We start from the raw sequence: 18,962 nt of genomic DNA on the forward strand, positions 1-18,962 counted from the left end.
GCGTCGGTCCACGGGTGCGGTGGCGAGCTGGACCGGGGGTGTCCGGTAAGAGGTTGCAAGTGACGACTTCCAATGCATTGGATGAGAACATCGTGACTCTGACTAGATATTAAATGAGAGCTGTAGATGAGTTATAATTCAACTCAGAACTAGGAACGTACGTATCATTACGTGCCAGCTTTAGAAAACGGAAGTCTCAAGCGTTTTACGCGCAGTAAATGTCTCCACAACACATCTTGCTTTATAGCGAACGTTTTTCAATGACCAAACTGGCTACATCCCCATCCCCCCTCCCCCACGAAAAAGAAAACATTTACTCACAAGAACACAATCACATCAAAAAACGTTCTGACCTTAACAGGACAACCGTGAAAGCTTATCCGTGACCTGACCTGTGGCATAACACCGGCCTTATCCATGACCTGTGGCATAACACCGGCCTTATCCATGACCTGTGGCATAACACCGGCCTTATCCATGACCTGTGGCATAACACCGGCCTTATCCGTGACCTGTGGCATAACACCGGCCTTATCCATGACCTGTGGCATAACACCGGCCTTATCCATGACCTGTGGCATAACACCGGCCTTATCCGTGACCTGTGGCATAACACCGGCCTTATCCATGACCTGTGGCATAACACCGGCCTTATCCATGACCTGTGGCATAACACCGGCCTTATCCATGACCTGTGGCATAACACCGGCCTTATCCATGACCTGTGGCATAACACCGGCCTTATCCGTGACCTGTGGCATAACACCGGCCTTATCCATGACCTGTGGCATAACACCGGCCTTATCCATGACCTGTGGCATAACACCGGCCTTATCCGTGACCTGTGGCATAACACCGGCCTTATCCGTGACCTGTGGCATAACACCGGCCTCGCACACGCGCTTGACTGCCTTCATACCGTCAAACCATGGCATGGCCGCTATCAAATGCATGTTGCCAGCGTTGTTTACATCGCCTCAGTAATGCACTCCACCCAGGGGCGGCGCAGCAGGGGAGACAGGGGAGCAGTTTCCCCTCTGCCGACAGGCGGGGAGGCGCATGTTTTTTCCCCTCAGACCTTTTGTGCAGGCCGTATTCCAAACTGAAGGCACTGCGGCAGCTCGCATGTTACCGAAGTTCGGATCAAGGAGGCCTCCACATCTGAACTATAGTATTGAACTCTTTAATCAGAAGACCCTTGACCATTCTTTAACTGAGCTATAGCATTGACCTTTTTCATCGGAGGACATTCCTACATCATGGGGTCACATTTCTGGATCATGAGGTCACCTTTTATGAACAACGTAGCGAATGCTCCAGGTTAGTATGCTCAATGCTGTGCTAATGAGGCTTCTTTTCTGGCCCTAGAGCCCCCCCCCCCCCGCCCCCCGTTATGAACTAGGAGGCCCTTGTTCTTGTTTACGAGGCACCCTCTATAATCAGAAGGCTCAGTTTTGTAACAGGAGGCCTCTTCATGTATCAAACGGCCGCGGGACCGGATCAGGGTGCCCTGTTTTGTGATAGCGAGGGCCCTGGCCAGAACTTGGGGCCTCCTTTTTGAATCAATAGCATGCTATTCTGGACTAGGAGGTCCATCCATCATGCGGCCCTTTTCTAGAATAGGTGGCCCTGTTTTGGGACAGCGAGACCCTTTGCTAGGGAATCAGAAGGGTCTCATTCTGAAATGTTTTCAATGTCAGCATTGATTTACTTGGATAGGATGCATGTAACCATTTGATAATGACGCGCATACCCTGGGTGTCCCTTCCCTTCAATAAGACACTGGCCGGGGGCCTCCTACGAGAAGACACATTTGGCCACGGAGGCCTTCTGGAAGTGCTGCCTCCCGCTGCCAAGTGCCAGACACGACTCCAGTTCCGAACACGGCTCCAGTGCCAGGCGCGGCTATAGTGCCAGGCATGGCTCCGGTGCCAGGCACCACTCCAGTGCCAAGCACGATCCCGGTGTCAGACACGGGAGCCGTGCCTGTCCCAGTGCTAAGTTAGGCTCCAGTACCAGGCACGGTCACACTTCCAGGCATGGCCCTAGTGTCAGACACGGCCCGAGTGCCAAGCACGGCTCCAGTGTCAGGCATGGCTCCTGATGACTCCCAGACAGGCGTTTCGGTCTCGCTGGCGGCCCCAGCCGCCCCGAGCGGCGCGCTCTTGGCGCGCGCCGGTCTGATCCCACCGCCGCCGCCTCGGTGAGCGTTGACCTCTCCCGCGCGCGCGCCGCACCTGACCGGCGCTCGGCGGCGGGTGCGGTGCACACATCCGTGACGGCGCGGCGCGGACAACTACGCCGCTGCTCGCCCCGCGGGCTGCCGTACCTCGGCTGCCAGATGGCCGACAGATCGAGCGAGAAGAGCGCGACGGGCGCCTCCTGAGGGGACAACAGAGGACGGGACGTGACAGGACAGCACGGGACAAGACAGCACAGGACAGGACAGGACAGCACAGGACAGGGTGAGGCAGGGCAGGGCAGGGCAGGGCAGGGCAGGGCAGGGAAGAGAGGACATGGCGACAGGATCGGACAGAGGATGAGAATATAAGTCTGCGTAGAGCGGGAGAGGATAGCAGAGGACAGGAGAGGACAAGATAAGACAAGAAACGGTATCGAACATGACTGGACAAGGAGGGGCGAACAGTGAATCACAGCGCAAGAAGACGTCATATGATAGAAGGTGAGGAACATATCCTGAAAAGTGATACAACAGCTGGTGCTCGACCGAAGAACATCCCCGCGACAAACCGTAGTCACGCCGCGGCACAGAATGCCAATACTGCACCGTTAAACACAGCACACCACGGAATGGGCAGGTAGGTGCAGCGTACCGTGACACCGCTATGGCGCTGCCGCTGTTGGTCAGGGCCGGGCCGCTGTACCGGCAGCAAGCTGTACTGGGAACAGGCCGCACCGGGAGCAGGCCGTACCGACAGCAGGCCGTACCGACAGCAGCCGTACCGACGGCAGGCTGTACCGACAGCAGCCGTGCCGGCAGCGGGACGTACCGACAGCAGGCCGTACCGACAACAGGCCGTACCGACAGCAGCCGTACCGGTAGCGGGCCGTACCGACAGCAGGCCGTACCGACAGCAGGCCGTACCGGCAGCGGGCCATACCGACAGCAGGCCGTACCGGCAGCGGGCCGTACCGACAGCGGGCCGTACCGAAAACGGGTCGTACCGGCGAGTTAATGGCCGTCTCGGTGGCTGGCCGTCGGACCGGCACAAATTGGGCCCATCCCACGCGCAGCAGCCGAACGCGCCGGCCAGCATGAATGTGAGGGATGCTCCAAGTCATTGTGGTACTGTTAGCTGACGGCCCGGGCAGGAGCTCAACCAAAAACGGTGCGTTCCGCGTCCTATCACGGCGTGAATGGATCACCGGAATCTTTAAGCCATTTTGGAAGACCCGTCAAGGTGGCAGACATTTGAGTGTTAGACACCCTCTCCCACCCCACCCCACCCCATCCCAATCCCAAACCACATGAAAAGGTGGCAACTCTTTCATGACAGCTGATCAGCGTGATGCATGGGTTATGCATATCTATCCGTCCCTGTGCTCATCTCATGAACATGTTGTTCCTGTTCCTACTCCAGTATTCCGACCGACCAAAGCAAGAGCCATCTGACTGATATTTGAGTGCGTGCGGGGGCGCGCGCGCGCGCGCGTGTGTGTGTGTGTGTGTGTGTCCGTATGTTTGTGTGTGTCCGTGTGTGTGTGTGTGTGTGTGCGTGTGTGTCCGTGTGTGTGTGTGTGTGTGTGTGTGTGTGTGTGTGCGTGTGTGTGTGTGTGTGTGTGTGTGTGTGTGTGTGTGTGTGTGTGTGTGTGTGTGTGTGTGTGTGTGTGTGTGTGTGTGTGTGTGTGTGTGTGTCGGAATTCTGCTGAGCAACGGCAGGAGGACTGCCGCCACGTCCTGACACCTGATGACCGACCATCGCAAGTCGTTCTCGTAGCAGACAATGGGCGTCTGAGTACAGAGGCCGGAGCTCAGATGACATGACAGATGACTCGGTGGGGTCGTATGGTCATCTCCCAAAACAGCTACAGTGGTAACGTGGGGGGCATGTACCCGATAGGGCCACTTCTGAATTCAGCGCCACACGCAGACATGACGTGGGGCGGTGTTCGTGTTCGTGTCTGCGTGTGCACTACACGCAGACTTGACGTGGGGCGGTGTTCGTGTTCGTGTCCGCGTGTGCACCACACGCAGACCTGACGTGGGGCGGTGTTCGTGTTGGTGTCTGCGTGTGCACCACACGCAGACCTACGTAGGACACAAAACGTAGCAATGTTTTCGTCAATGTTTTCGAGAAACATGGCAGTGGTGGTCATTTGGAAAGCCTCTCTTCTTACTCACGCGAACGCAATACTTCCAAAGTCAGTTTTCAAACAGCCTGAAAGGTTCTCTGCGACCATCTTAATGTCACATCCGCTGATAGGTGGCAGCACAGTACAGTGGTCGCGAGCGGCGCCGCTCACAGAGAGCAAGTGACCAAGCGACCAAGCAGAGCGGAGTTTCAGCTGGCGCCACCTACATAGATGGCGTCAGCTGAATCTGCGCTGAGCAAAACATTTGGCGACAATTTCAACTCATATCAGTATCACTGCACGAGGTTCCAGCTAAAAGAAGGCTCGCTGATACGATATGGCATGTAAGTTATGTGCAAACACTGCCTGACGCACCATCGTCTCCATAGTAGAGCTACTTGATTGCTTCATGCGCCTTTTTGCACGGAAATTGTGTTTTAAAATAAATGGCACTTATGACGATAGGCTACATCTTTTAGTGTTCTTATTGAGCAACAGAAGACATCTCTTCCTTTGACCTTATTTGGGGTGCTGTGCTATTAAAGATCGTAACACCGAGTGGCGGTGTCCCGAGTAGCCCGTGACGGACATGCAAAAGTGTCATTACTTATGCTGGTGCAAAATACTTTCAGCACTTAAAGCTTCATGGAATTTCCTCGCGCATCTTTTCCATCTATGATTTGTACTGTTCATAAAGAGAATGCTGCATTGCTCCATGCTCCATGCTGCATTAGGTCGGCCGCGTACCGTTCGGCTTACATTCACAACACAAGCATGCACGCCACCGCACCAGACGGCGACCGGGGTTCAGTAGGAGCTACTCCTCCCTGGATAGCTGACTAGCCGGGCCCCGCACAGACACACCCCATAAGACAGCAAGCTACCGCAGCAGGCGACGATCGGGGCTCAGTAGGAGCTACTCCTCCCAGGATAGCTGACCAGCCGGGCCCCGCACAGACACACCCCATAAGACAGCAAGCCACCGCAGCAGGCGACGATCGGGGCTCAGTAGGAGGTGCTCCTCCCAGGATAGCTGACCAGCCGGGCCCCGCACAGACACACCCCATAAGACAGCAAGCCACCGCAGCAGGCGACGACCGGGGCTCAGTAGGAGCTACTCCTCCCAGGATAGCTGACCAGCCGGGTCCCGCACAGACACACCCCATAAGACAGCAAGCCACCGCAGCAGGCGACGATCGGGGCTCAGTAGGAGCTGCTCCTGCCAGGATCACTGACCAGTCGGGCCCCGCACAGGCGCACCCCAACACACCTCTCCGTTGTATCTCGCTAACCCGTAGGCAGGTCATCGAACTGGACGCGGTTTGTCGTGACAAGCACGGCGCACCTGTGCGCCGAACATCGTTTTTGCAGCTGAAATTGCACTGAAACGGCACAGGCGGCGAGACAGCCGTTAACAGCAGGCCGGTAACGTCGCCGCCGGCTGGGACGCACCGTTCCAGCTCTGCCTCGTGTGAATCAGCCGGTGAGTTGACCAGACGCTCTGACGTGCGTGCGCTGGTGAACCGTGTGGGAAAGGTCGGCGTTGATAACTGGAGCGGGTACTCATCTGCGGGATTCTTTGGTGTGTAGCCACGCAGGAAAAACAGAAAGTTAGTCATTGAATATGATATGGCAATTTCATGTTCTTTGTTCCTTTTCCCTCTGAAATAATAAGAACCTTCTGTACAGCTGATATTGCTTCGATACCCCATTTGCCTTGCCCTGCTTTACTAAGGCACCAGAAGGTTGGGAGGCCAAACTTACCGTGGGGGAGGGGTAAAATGGGCATGGACAGGGTAAGTGGCCAGCCCAGAAGAATGCAAACCGACGTCCGTGCCCTCACCTTTTGCGGGCAAGGGGTTCCGTGGGCAACACACTCGGGGCATATTATCGTTCCCGGCAAAGGGCTGATGAAGGGTCATTCCGTCCCAGCACGGGCTGGCGTATCAAGCTTGGTCAGAAATTCCGGTATTGCCTGCAACAAAACTATCAAAAACGCTTTGGATCCTCAAACATCTTTCGGCAAAACTCCGAAATGGTGCAAAACCTGAGATATCCTTCGGGTACACCCTCAAAATTTGTTTCGGGTCTCAGAACAGCTGTTATCCAGCTGTTCACATCCCGCGCTCTATTGCTAGGATCCAAGTATGTGCACTACGAACGGTGTACACAGAGATGTTCATTTTTCTCTCATGCGGGGTAGTTTCGGACATTTTCTTTCGTTTAGAATCCCCGCCGTAGAAAGCACGCATGCAGTGCACCTATATCGATGTGCAGGATTTGGTGAACAGAGGACCAGTTTGTGTGACTAAAGGCGAGGCCGTGTCCCCAAAATGGGCCAACGAGCCAAAGTTTTAGTCCTGGAACAGAGCCTAATATCCAGCTGATATCCCGCCTATAAAGATAATCTGGAGCCTGTCGGACACACTGAACCCTGAGACGGCAAATAAAGACGCACGACGTTCACTCATGACCTGCTAGGGTAAGATAATAAACAACAACAATTGATTACCCGCCACATGCCTGTGAACCCACCGTCGCAGGCGCTGGCTGACACAGCGTTATTCGCGTCATATGGCGGCCACTGCTGTTATTTCTGCCTTCCCCTGCATACATGACCCTGGCCAACGAAAATAGACATTACCTGCTTACGTTTTCGATGAGGTATGAGCAACATGGTCACTGTTACCGACGACTTGTTACCTTACATGGCGCATGACCGCAATAGCCTGTGACATTTATTTACCACTGCCCGGTCACCGTGACCCGCTAAACAAACCCTTGAATTATCATTGTAAGAACATAAATTCAGGTGTCTGTTCGCTTAACCACCGGCCGGTCCCCGGTTCTACGTCCAGCGTCTCAAAACGCAAAAAAATCCAAAAACCATTAGAATGGTGAACGTTTAACTGCTTCATCTAGTCTATTGGCCTGAACAAGCTTTATCAATGCCTTTGCCAAATCCGTTTCTCACGCGTTCTCCTCACTTCCCTATTAAGCTCTCCTGGGTTCGACATAAGTCGCAACAGCAGCAAACACGCAACAGACAACTAGGTATCCATCAGGCACCCATAAACAGAAGCTCACACCGTTGTTCGGCATGCAACATCCGGTCTCACACGGCCCTCTTACACGGCGATAAACGAGCCGGCAGACAGCCACAGCCAGTACCATGCTGACGTGACTTCTCTGCGAGCGTCGGCGTCAGGCCGGCGGTGAGGCACGGCGTCCACTGGCGGCTCACCACCGGGGCCTCACCACCGGGCCTCACTACCGGGGCCTCGCCACCGGGGCCTCATCACCGGGGCCTTGCTACCGTGGCCTCATCACCAGGGTCTCACCACCGGGGCCTCACCACCGGGCCTCACTACCGGGGCCTCGCCACCGGGGCCTCATCACCGGGGCCTTGCCACCGTGGCCTCATCACCAGGGTCTCACCACCGGGGCCTCACCACCGGGGCCCCATCACCGGGGCCTCATCACCGGGGTCTCATCACCGGGGCCTCATTACTGGGGCCTCATCACCGGGGCCTTGCTACCGTGGCCTCATCACCAAGGTCTCACCACCGGGGCCTCACCACCGGGGCCCCATCACCGGGGCCTCATCACCGGGGTCTCATCACCGGGGCCTCATTACTGGGGCCTCATCACCGGGGCCTCGCCACCGTGGCCTCATCACCGGGGTCTCACCACCGGGGCCTCGCCACCGGGGCCTCGCCACCGGGCGGTGGCTGCCGCCTGACCACTGGGACAGGTCCGATCCAGGCCACCACCTGCCGCTGTCTGGACCCAGCAGTCCTTTGACACATGACACACTTGACACGCCGCTAACAGCGGCCCATACCGCTGCAGCTGGGCGACGGTAGGCGCCATGTGGTTCAGAAGATTTGCCAAGCGTTTGCCCGGCCGTGAGTGCGACTGAGCCCACGGCGCCGCTCTAGGCTGATGTCGGCTGCAGATGTCATCTTTCCAATGGTGGGCGCAATTTCACCAACGGGCGCGGTTTCAAGAACAGATGTGGTTTAGCCGGTCAACCAAGCGACACCACGCCGGCAGCTGCCGCTTGGTACCAATGACGCTGCCTGGTGGGAGCAGCGCACCTCTCAGCCACACCGTCAGCCTTCACACGTTGCTTGTCCATGTGTGACACAGACACGTCAACCAAAAAAAAACCGGTCGGGATCTTCTCTTCGCGGAACATCGAAAGCGGTGGTGGGAAGTGAAAGTCAGTCGCGTCTCTCCCCTTTCACGTCGAGTGGGTCCGATCGTGCGTGACCACCTCCTCCAGCGCCGTTCCTCTGCGCGCACAGTCCCGTTCCAATCGACAAAAACAGCCAACACATGGCCACCTCGTTGCCTGGCTGGCGCTCACCGCCACGCTCACCGCACCTGCGCGTGAAGCCACAGCATGTCTCGGCAGTCTGAGGAGGTGCATGAGCCCGGATGACGATCGGGCTGATCGTCGCCGCTACTGACTGCGGCGCATGTGACCGGCCCGCAGGGTCTCCACGCATTACGTGGCCCGACGCTGATGGTGATGGCGGCCGCCGACCGTGGCGCGTGATGACGCGGCGACGAAGCGGGTCTGCTCAACGCGCATTCGAGCCCAGAAATGGGGACCGCGGTCCATAGAGACGGCAGACCCGAATCGGGGACAGGAGATGACGCGGCGGCTGGGCGTGAGCGCCGCAGATGGCACGTGTCACGGTGTGACGCGGTCGCGTCCCCGGCTGGTGCGGACCGACGCCTGGCAGAGAGCCCAGCTTGGCAGAATTTGTCCCTGGCGGTTACTGCAAGCGTACGCCCCCTGCGTTGGAATGCGTTTACCATTGGGATTTAGGCGTTTACTTCACTTTTAGGGGTAGGAACGCTTTAAAAAGTGAGGGCCAGGCTAAGGTTAACGTTTAAGGAACTTCTTTGGATCGGTATGTCTGGTGAGCGGGTGGGGTGGTGGAGGTTAGTGAGGTTCGCTCTTAACCCACAAAATAATTGGACATGAGTAAATTGCCTGGTTCCTATGCTACATGGGCCTGCTGCTGTTTCCTTCTGTTACAAAATTTTTGTCATATATATATATATATATATATATATATATATATTGGCCGTTGAAATATGCGGTTCGTTGCTTGGTATCCTCCGGGATGTATTCTTGATCTTGCACGGTAAGCGCCTCCTTTCTGGGCTGTGCTTGTTAAGAACACAAGCAAAGCCCGTTGCAAGAATGCCTAGGCGTTGCTGGCTTGCGTTGCGTTAGAGACGCCACCCCACACGGCCCATGCCGACCGTCCCGTCTCGGTCAGCTGACGGCGCAGTAGTGCGACCGGGTTTCACCGCAGCCCAGCGGTGCCGGACAGCGTGTTTGCTGCAGCGACTGGTCCACATACCGCTACATGTGGTTAGCAGGCGGGAACGGCAGGCGCGCCGCAAGACGGCCTGCCTGGAGCGGGATCGTCGACATTGCCCGGCGGTTGTGATGGCGCGCCTGACCTTGTAGCTAGGTCAGCCTTAACACGTGTGCTAACCAGTACCAATTCGTGGCGCAGCTGGCAGAACAGGAACAATGTGGAACATCAGTGCTATTTCAGCACCAACAAAGATATCGCTGGTTTGGTTTTTTCCTTTGTGATCGTCTTATCGGAGAATCAAAAATACTCAAAAGCAGACGGGAAGCAATATTTGAAAGGAGTACGGGACCAAGTAGGCCAAATTAGCATGTCAGCAACCGGCGGCTCAGAGGCATCATTGAAACGTTTGTTTCCGGCGTGGGGTAGGTCAGTAGGCACCGACACGGGCTCAGGTTGATCTTCCAGTCCGACCAGCCTAAACGCTGCGCTGTCTCTGGGCTCCAAGCCACAGGTACGGCCCCGGCTCCCAAGCAGTGCTCCTCGCCACTCTGACCGGCCCGGTCCCGCTCTGACAGACCCGGTCCCGCTCTGACAGACCCGGTGCCGCTCTGACAGACCCGGTCCTGCTCTGACAGACCCGGTCCCTCTCTGACAGACCCGGTCCCGCTCTGACCAGCCCGGTCCCGTTCTGAAAGACCCGGTCCCTCTCTGACAGACCCGGTCCCGCTCTGACCAGCCCGGTCCCGCTCTGAAAGACCCGGTGCCGCTCAGGGGTCCCGCCCTGACTCTGCCCCTCACCACCGGCCGAACACAACAACGTGCCATACTGTATGCATATTACACACTCGTGCGGGACAAGCGTCCCACTGCTCACGACCAGACCGGAAGCGGGATTCAGCGGCGGCGGCGGTCCGTGGCGGGGAGGGGAGGGTGGAGCTCGGAACGACAGGCGTGCGGCGGTGCCCTGCCTTGGCCTGTGCCGCGGCCGGCTGGGGTGGGCAGCGGCAGCGAGCCGAGGGTCGGCGGCACACCGGCGGCAGAGGCGAGGTCAGCGGCCGCCGCGCCGGTGCCGGCAGCGCTGCCAGCCGCACCATCTGGGAGCCAGAGGCCGCCCAGCGGGTGGCTCCAGCTCCCTTGAACTCGGCTGGCGCGGACATGGCGCTCACCGACACAGGGTAAACAAATGTAGTCTTTAGAGACACATTTCAGAGGTTTGTGGTCTTTTATCGGTAAATTAGTTGCAGAAAAGTGTTTTGAATACCACGGAAATGCTGGCGTTGTTGGTAATTGAGGTGGCTACGGTGCTCCTTCAGTCGCAGGTGGAATGCATAGATGAGCCGCGATAGACAGGTGCGCGCGGCCCGGTTCCGCCCGAGGCATCACACCAAAGTCGCCATCCGATGCGCCAAATACGGCGAGGCACTGTGGCCGTGATGCCTGCTCCAAGGTCACGCGCAGAGTACAGGTCACCGACGCCCTTCGACCCTCCTCTAACGTGCCGTCCCGTCACGGCACGCCGATGCGTCGGGTCACCGACGCCCCCTGACCCTCCTCTAACGTGCTGTCCCGTCACGGCACGCCGATGCGTCGGGTCACCGACGCCCTCCGACCCCCCTCTAACGTGCCGTCCCGTCACGGCACGCCGATGCGTCGGGTCACCGACGCCCTCCGACCCTCCTCTAACGTGCTGTCCCATCACGGCACGCCGATGCGTCGGGTCACCGACGCCCTCCGACCCTCCTCTAACATGCTGTCCCATCACGGCACGCCGATGCATCGGGTCACCGACGCCCTCCGACCCTCCTCTAACGTGCTGTCCCATCACGGCACGCCGATGCGTCGGGTCACCGACGCCCTCCGACCCTCCTCTAACGTGCCGTCCCGTCACGGCACGCCGATGCGTCGGGTCACCGACGCCCTCCGACCCTCCTCTAACCTGCTGTCCCATCACGGCACGCCGATGCGTCGGATCACCGACGCCCCCTGATCCTCCTCTAACGTGCTGTCCCATCACGGCACGCCGATGCGTCGGGTCACCGACGCCCCCTGACCCTCCTCTAACGTGCTGTCCCATCACGGCACGCCGATGCGTCGGGTCACCGACGCCCTCCGACCCTCCTCTAACGTGCCGTCCCGTCACGGCACGCCGATGCGTCGGGTCACCGGCGCCCCCTGACCCTCCTCTAACGTGCTGTCTCATCACGGCACGCCGATGTGTCGGGTCACCGACGCCCTCTGACCCTCCTCTAACGTGCCGTCCCGTCACGACATGCTGATGCGTCGGGTCAAGGTAATTTGAACCCCGGATGTAGATTACAAAACAAAATGATCACATTGATTAAAGTGTCGTAGAGCGAGAAATAAACGGCCATTGATCCCTTTGATTGCTTTGTAATTGTCCGTCTACGACGCCTCAATCAACTTCATCGTCCCCTTCAGCCGAAGCACCGTAACGCAGTGACAAAGACGCGCCCTGGCCGCCGCGAACAATTAGAGGTCACCTCCACCTGGTGGCAGTGGCTGGATTGAGACTCACCCCGAAGCTGTCGGCGAAGCGTGCCGGGTCGATGAGCTCCGTCATATTTGCCATGGGTCACTGCCGTGTTCCGCCGCAGCAGTCCCGTCTGTGTCGGCCCATACCCCGGACGCGCTTGGCGCGCGCTGCTCCACCTGCAGGTACACTCGGCGCCTCCGCACTCTTCCCACCACACTCCGGTTCTACTGCACTCCCGACTCCCACGTCACCGTCTCGCTAACTGCGACCCGGCACACTCCGCGTCACCTGACCCGTCACACTCCGGGTCTGCGTCACCTGACCCGGCACACTCCAGGTCTGCGTCACTGACCCGCCACAATCCAGGTCCGCCCGCGGCAGCCTCGCCACGGCCGGTTCCCCGTCAGTCGCACCGCGGCTCTTCAGACTGCGTCACGGAGGCACCGCGGCTCCTCAAACTGCGTCACTGAGGCACCGCGGCTCCTCAAACTGCGTCACGGAGGCACCGCGGCTCCTCAAACTGCGTCACGGAGGCACCGTGGCTCCTCAGGCTGCATCGCCGAGGCGCTGTGCAAGCGCTCAGGCACGGACGTGTGCGTTGCTGCCGGCGCGGCGCGGCGGGGGCGGCCAGTGCGTGGTGTCCGCTCGACCGGGCAGCAGCACGGATGTTTCGGCGGAGGACGGGTCCTGGGCCTGGTGTCACAGGTCACGAACAACTACCATCTCAGCTCAGCGGTCTGAAGCCTCCCCGTGAGTTTCATCGGAGTCCAGCGCCTACAAGTCACTGCCAAGTCACCGCTCTCCATACGCGAGGACCCCGCGTGCCACCTCCTGTGCGTCCGGCGCTCCACTACACGTGAATCGGAGCTTGGCGGTGCACTAGTTCAGCCGGCGGCCGCCGCGCCGTCGTGGCGCTGTTGCTCGGTTTACTGACCCACTATTGGCGCGCTCATGGCGGCGGGCGAGCCGGCCGCCGGACGCGCTTAAGTGGGACGAACGCTGGAGAAACGAAGGAGAACCGGCAGGGTCAATAGCAGTGACCCCGTGCCAGACGTGATCACGTCCGGCGCGGCGGCCGGGTGGGCGGAGGACGCGCTGCGGGACCTCCAGGCCGAGCGGCCGGACTGGACTGTTGCTTACTCAGTCCGGTCTATTACAATAACTTGGACGGTTTGCATGGAATAAAGGACTATATCGCACGATGGAAAAGCAAGTTGGGACAAATCGCAACGGTAAAAGAGCAGCGTGAAGTCATGGAGTGGAAATACTGTGCCATCGCCTACCCAAGTCACACCATATCATATCGGCTGATTATCCTTCGATGGATCCGGGTGAAGCGGCAGGTGATTTCACAGATGAACACACCTAATTTGCGAATGCTCTCATACTAAATCATATCGATCCGTGCCAATCATTTACTATTTGGGATCTTTCAGCATTCTACGATTAAGGGGAAGATGTGAAAATATATTTGGTGTACTCCCTATCTTTAATTGGTGTACTTTACTGTAACACCTTTTGGTGTACTTGACCACCACAAACATAGCGGGACAATTGCTGGCACCAGTGTTGCCCCACTCTTCCCTTTCCCATAAAACATATTAACGGCTCTAGTGGTAACCTAATCCAAGCCTGCCTCTGGCCATGGGACCTGCCCTCGGGGAGGGGAACCCTCGGGTGCAAGAGCCGAGGTCCGTGGGAACCTCTTACGGGCTTCCATTTGGTACGCCGTCCGCTGTCGGTGGGAGCGTGCCCTAGCCGCCGCCGCGGCCGTGCGCCGGCGCAGTGACCGCGGGCTTCAGCGGCGCAGCTACGAGACCGGTCAAGCGCCGGCGCCTGATTGGTGCTGGACGTGCAGTCCTAGACTGGGTCCTCCCGGCTCACTGGTCCGAGAGGTCCCCCCCCCCATCCCACCCCGTCTTCCCGGTCCGCTCGGTCCATCCGGTTCGGCTGGCCCTCTCAGTCCATCCGGTCCGCTCGGTCCTCCCGGTCGTTCGGGTCCTTCTGGTCTCCGCGATCCTCCTGGTCCACCCGGTCTGCCTAGTCTTCCCGGTCTTGCCGTTTCATCAAGTCCTCCCAGTCTTCTCGGTCCTCCCTGTCTACCGCCACCTTGTGTCGCGCGGGGCAGAAAGCGGTATTCCTTTCAACTGCGAACGCGCAGCGGCCCGACAGTCAGTTGTAGGTGAGCGCGACGGTCCGACGTCTGCTGTCGATGATCACAGCGGTCCGACAGTCGGCCGTTGGTGACCGCAGCGGCCCGACAGTCAGTTGTAGGTGAGCGCGACGGCCCGACGTCAGCTGTCGGTGATCACAGCGGTCCGATAGCCGGTCGTTGGTGACCGCAGCGGCCCGACAATCAGTTGTAGGTGACCGCAGCAGTCCGACAGTCAGCCTTCGGTGATCACAGCGGTCCGACAGCCGGCCGTTGGTGACCGCAGCGGTCCGACAGTCAGCCGTTGATGATCACAGCGGTCCAACAGTCGGCCGTTGGTGACCGCAGCGGTCCGACAGTCAGCCGTCGGTGATCACAGCGGTCCGACAGTCAGCCGTTGGTGACCGCAGCAGTCCGACAGTCAGCCGCCGGTGATCACAGCGGTCCGGCAGTCAGTCGTCGGTGATCGCAGCGGCCCGACAGTCAGCTGTCGGTTATCACAGCGGCCCGACAGTCAGCCGTCGGTGATCACAGCGGCCCGAGCTGAATAAATCGTGCGGTAAGCGCCAGCATGGAACAAATCAACCACCGGCGCTCTTCATTTCACAATGATTCATCGACTACTTCTAAACCGAAAGAACGCAGGAGCTTTGCCGGAACTTCGGTCGCGACTCCGCAGAGCAGTTGAGGAAGCCGTGAACGTATATTATAGATTGAAATGGGCCAATAACTTGCATTAACATGGCCAACACATGTTTTTGCCCAGCAATTTTCAGCTTTCATTCAGAATACATTTGTGAGAAGAAGTGTAGAGTGTTTTTGAGTATGCACGCTCGAAAATCTTGGCGACAAAAACCTTGACGCCCGGCGTTGCAGTCGCAGTAGGCTGTTCGGTTTCTGCCCTGTAGCTAATACTAGGCGTTGTTAATGGATGCCGAAAATATGGTGGTGGAATTGGCAGACTAAAGGTAAAATGCCTCTATTTTTTCGCGTTGTTTTAACCATTCATCTGTCTGGTTATAACCACAAAATTGTAAAAAGATATGCCCCAGTCTAATTTTTAGGAGTGCGGACTTGCCTTGAGACTTTTGGAAGCATCGTTTCAAGACGGTCGATCTGGTGTACACGGCACCCACTGCCTGGTCTAACTAACGATGGTCAACGCCGTTGTGCTTTGCGAAAACTGCAACAGCGGCCATCGCTGTTTTTGCTCCCGAGATTGCACAGGCTCGGAATTTTCTCTTTGGGATTTGTTGCACAACTCTATTCTGCAAAGGAATGAACACCGCTAGGCAAACATGGGTTGACTTTTTTAAATTATTTGAACCCACCCTATTCAACACCAATTAAGTTTCTTACTTTATGCAGGCGAAAGCTCTCCTTGAGTAGAACCATGCAGGGCACATTATCACCCCGTCCATGGGTTGAAGGGCCATTCCGTCCCAGCGCGGGGTGCCTTCCGGTTGTCATTCTGACGATACAGGGGCTGGGGTCCCCTGATCGACCCGGAGCCCCTTAGAAAGGTGCATGATATCACATTGGTCCACTCCCGGACGCAAAAGGCTTCTGACCTGTGCACTTGATGCCGGATAGACGCAGGAACCCACATTGACGCAACAAGAGTCCTGATCGCCGCAGGTGGTCCAATAATTGGCACATAGCTCCCAGTTCGGCTTAACGGGCCCCTACCAGTAAGACAGAAGCGGGTCCATGTCGGCATTGGGTTGGAGGGCCCACCTTTCGGCACTGAGGGGCCCTGACTAACACAGGACTCTTCCATTGCCTCAATGAAGACTCATCGCATGTTCTCATGTTTCCTTTCATTGTTAGAGGCCACCAACCAAAGCAAGAGGCCCTCTAGCAATCGGGATAGGCCCCTTGTTGATATAGGACACTCGATTAGGCACTGTGGGCGCCTGATTGACACAGGAGCCCTGCATTGTTGCAGAGGCTCCGACTAATGCGAATAGCGGACCCGGCCTTGTCTCTGCTTGGGAAATGGGCCCCCAGAGCTTAGACCGAAACGGAGCTGGGTGTTCGGTTTTGGCGATCTCTAGCCGAAACAGAGGAACGCACTGTCTGAGAGGTCCCCGATCGGTGCAAGGGGCCCTTTAACTGACATTTGAGCTCATACCTCTTCGGGCGGGGGTTCCCAATGTGGCCTACAGCCAACCATTCGGGCCCCTCAGCCTTTCAATCAGGCCCTTGATCTTTGGTTCCGGGGGGCTCTTCAGGCCCCCTTCGAGTCCCCTCAAACGCGGATCCTGGAAACTCGGGTCACTTGCCGACACAGGACCACTGTGGGTGCCGTGGCCGATACATAGCCCCATTGTTTCAGGAACGCGACCAATGCAAAGCACAGCCTTGCTTGTGCTTGGGAAACGGACCCTCAAGGGTCAGACCGACACGAAGCCGACAGTTCGGTGTTGGCTGTCTCTGGCCGAAATAGAGGCCCGCACTGTCCCACGGGTTCCCAATCAATGTAAGCGGCGCTCTGAATGGCATTTGAGACAGCGGCCTTACGGGCAGGAGGCCATGCTTATTGTGACCTATGCCCATTCCTTCTGGCCTCTCGGCCCCTCCAGCCGTCCAATCGGGCCCTTCGTCTTTGCTCCCCAGGGGTCCTTCGGTCCCTCTTCGGGCCTCCTCAAACAAAGCTCGTGACGGACTTACGGCCACTTGCTGACGCACGACCCCTGTTTAGGCACTGTGGGCCTCTGGCCGGCACAGCAGCTCGATCACTGTTTCAGGGACACCGACCAATGCAAATCGTGGGCCGCGGCCTTGCTTCTGCTTGGGAGATGAGCTCTCAGGGTTCAGACCGACACGGAACCAGCTGTTGATCCGTAGGCTCGTGAGCTGAATGACTGATACTTCAGGTCACGAGCCTACGGACCGGAGTCCTCTGTGTGACCTACAGCCAGCCCTTCAGAACCTCAGAACCTTCAGAACCCTGCTTGGGGAAGGCCCAGCGGGCCGAAACCCCTGAATGCGACCTTGGGCCGGCCTCTTAAACCCTATTGTGTCTCGAGGGGCCCGAAGGACCCCACAGGACTTAAGGCGGGGAGAGGGAAGGGGCACGTGCCTCCCGCGCCCACTGTCTGTGCCACTGCTCAGAGCCCCCAGCACCAAAAGCGTATTCCAACACAGTTCAGCGAGGGGCCCGCTGAAGCCGAACTGGAGTCACTGTGCCAGTCATTGGATCCCAGCTAAGGAGTACTTTCGTGAGGGCTCCTGTGTCGATTCGGGTCAAACTGCTCCAGAAAGGGGTCTCCGCGTCAGGGGGAGGGGACGATGCATAATGTGTCCCAATGAGGGCCACCGGATCGTCCAGGAGTCCCCGGCGCACGTGCCGTCAAAGTCGCAGCCGGGAGATACCTAATCTACCCGGCCCTTGAGCCCCTGACTGGGAAAGCTAGGCGATCTCTTGAGTGTTCACCAGGATGGATCGGCACAGGGCCAAAAACTGCAACACAAGTTTGCTTGAGGACGTTCATCCGCTTACCGAATCGACTTGTGAACAAAACAAGATGAAGCAGTTTTGAGAGTCTGTCCACAAACTGTTATGTATGGAGGGACGGAGAGGAGAGGTGACCCCTGCAACAATGCAATCAGGTCAATCCTGTGTCAATCAGGTGCCCACAGTGCTTACCCGATTGTCCTGTATCAACAAAGGGCCCACCCTGAATGCTAGAGGGCCTCTTGCTTTGGTTGGGGCCCTTCAAACAACGTAACGTCTCGTTCAGGTGTGGTTCCGAATCATGTCGATCCGTGTAAACCAAATACAAACTTACAAATATTTAAAACCTAGATACCGTTTACCGCCTACGCCCCCTACCGCTAGGACCACTTTCACTGATGGCAAGGAACACGCTCGTTATTTACATCGCACCCCCAGCTTAATTACGCGTCAGACTTGCTTCTCGGGATGTACTCAGATCTTGCTTCTCGGGATGTTACGTTTAACACAGAGTAACCAAGGGGATGGGGGTTTATCCAGCGTAACCAGAGCGTAACCGGAGGTAGGGTGGGTTGAAAATACTTGAAGATGCGAAACATAATTTATGGCTGGCCTGAGCGTATGCGCTCGGGATCTTTGCGAGCAAGAATTTCCAGGCCCGGTGTTGCAGTTTCTACCGAGCTGAGCGGCGTCAGTCCTTGCAGCTGATATTGGGCGGCGGATGATGACGCGCCAATGAGGACGGGCATCGTGAAATAATGGCTCTGGAAGCCTCCAACAATGAATTCCCACCGTTCAAAGGCTAGACTGACGGCACACACTTGAACCCCACAAGTTTGAGGTTCCTGCTCCGAGCAGATCAGCAGTCCAGTAATTCAAGCCAAAAACCACATCCAGACATCGCTTTTACTGTTCCAGGATCCAGCTAGATCTAGTAACATGGCCCAAGTAGCCAACGCGTTCCCAAATGAAAATAATCGTGTACTGGAACAGACTGTCTCAAGACACCTTTGCTCGCCTTTATCACTCCGGGCGCGCGGCACCTGCCCTGCCCAGAGTTCATTAGTTCAGACCCCGGACCTATTAGCTGACAGCTTCACCCCGCCGCTTCGCCCAGCGGCCAGCGATTCCAATGAACTCCGACGCACCCGCCACAAACCTTCATTGCCTCTGTAACTGGAGCCCAGGGCCTCTCCC

The 18,962-nt window shown here is 57.5% G+C and overlaps 1 protein-coding gene across 1 annotated transcript in view; it reads right to left on the bottom strand.

Moving 5' to 3' along the window:
• Nucleotides 1–12,240, bottom strand: part of LOC119109761 (uncharacterized) — a 74,303-nt gene extending 62,063 nt beyond the window's left edge. Inside the window, exons 1-2 of the mRNA XM_037233512.1 lie at nucleotides 12,196–12,240; nucleotides 2,330–2,382 (exon numbers count right to left, since the gene is read on the bottom strand). Of these exons, the coding sequence (XP_037089407.1) occupies nucleotides 2,330–2,382; nucleotides 12,196–12,240 (98 nt within the window). The remainder of the gene's footprint in view (nucleotides 1–2,329; nucleotides 2,383–12,195) is intronic.
• Nucleotides 12,241–18,962: the final 6,722 nt, after the last annotated feature.

The sequence above is a fragment of the Pollicipes pollicipes genome, unplaced genomic scaffold (assembly GCF_011947565.3).
Source record: "Pollicipes pollicipes isolate AB1234 unplaced genomic scaffold, Ppol_2.1 Scaffold_7231;HRSCAF=8579_pilon_pilon_pilon, whole genome shotgun sequence".
In the NCBI taxonomy this organism is placed as follows: domain Eukaryota; kingdom Metazoa; phylum Arthropoda; class Thecostraca; order Pollicipedomorpha; family Pollicipedidae; genus Pollicipes; species Pollicipes pollicipes.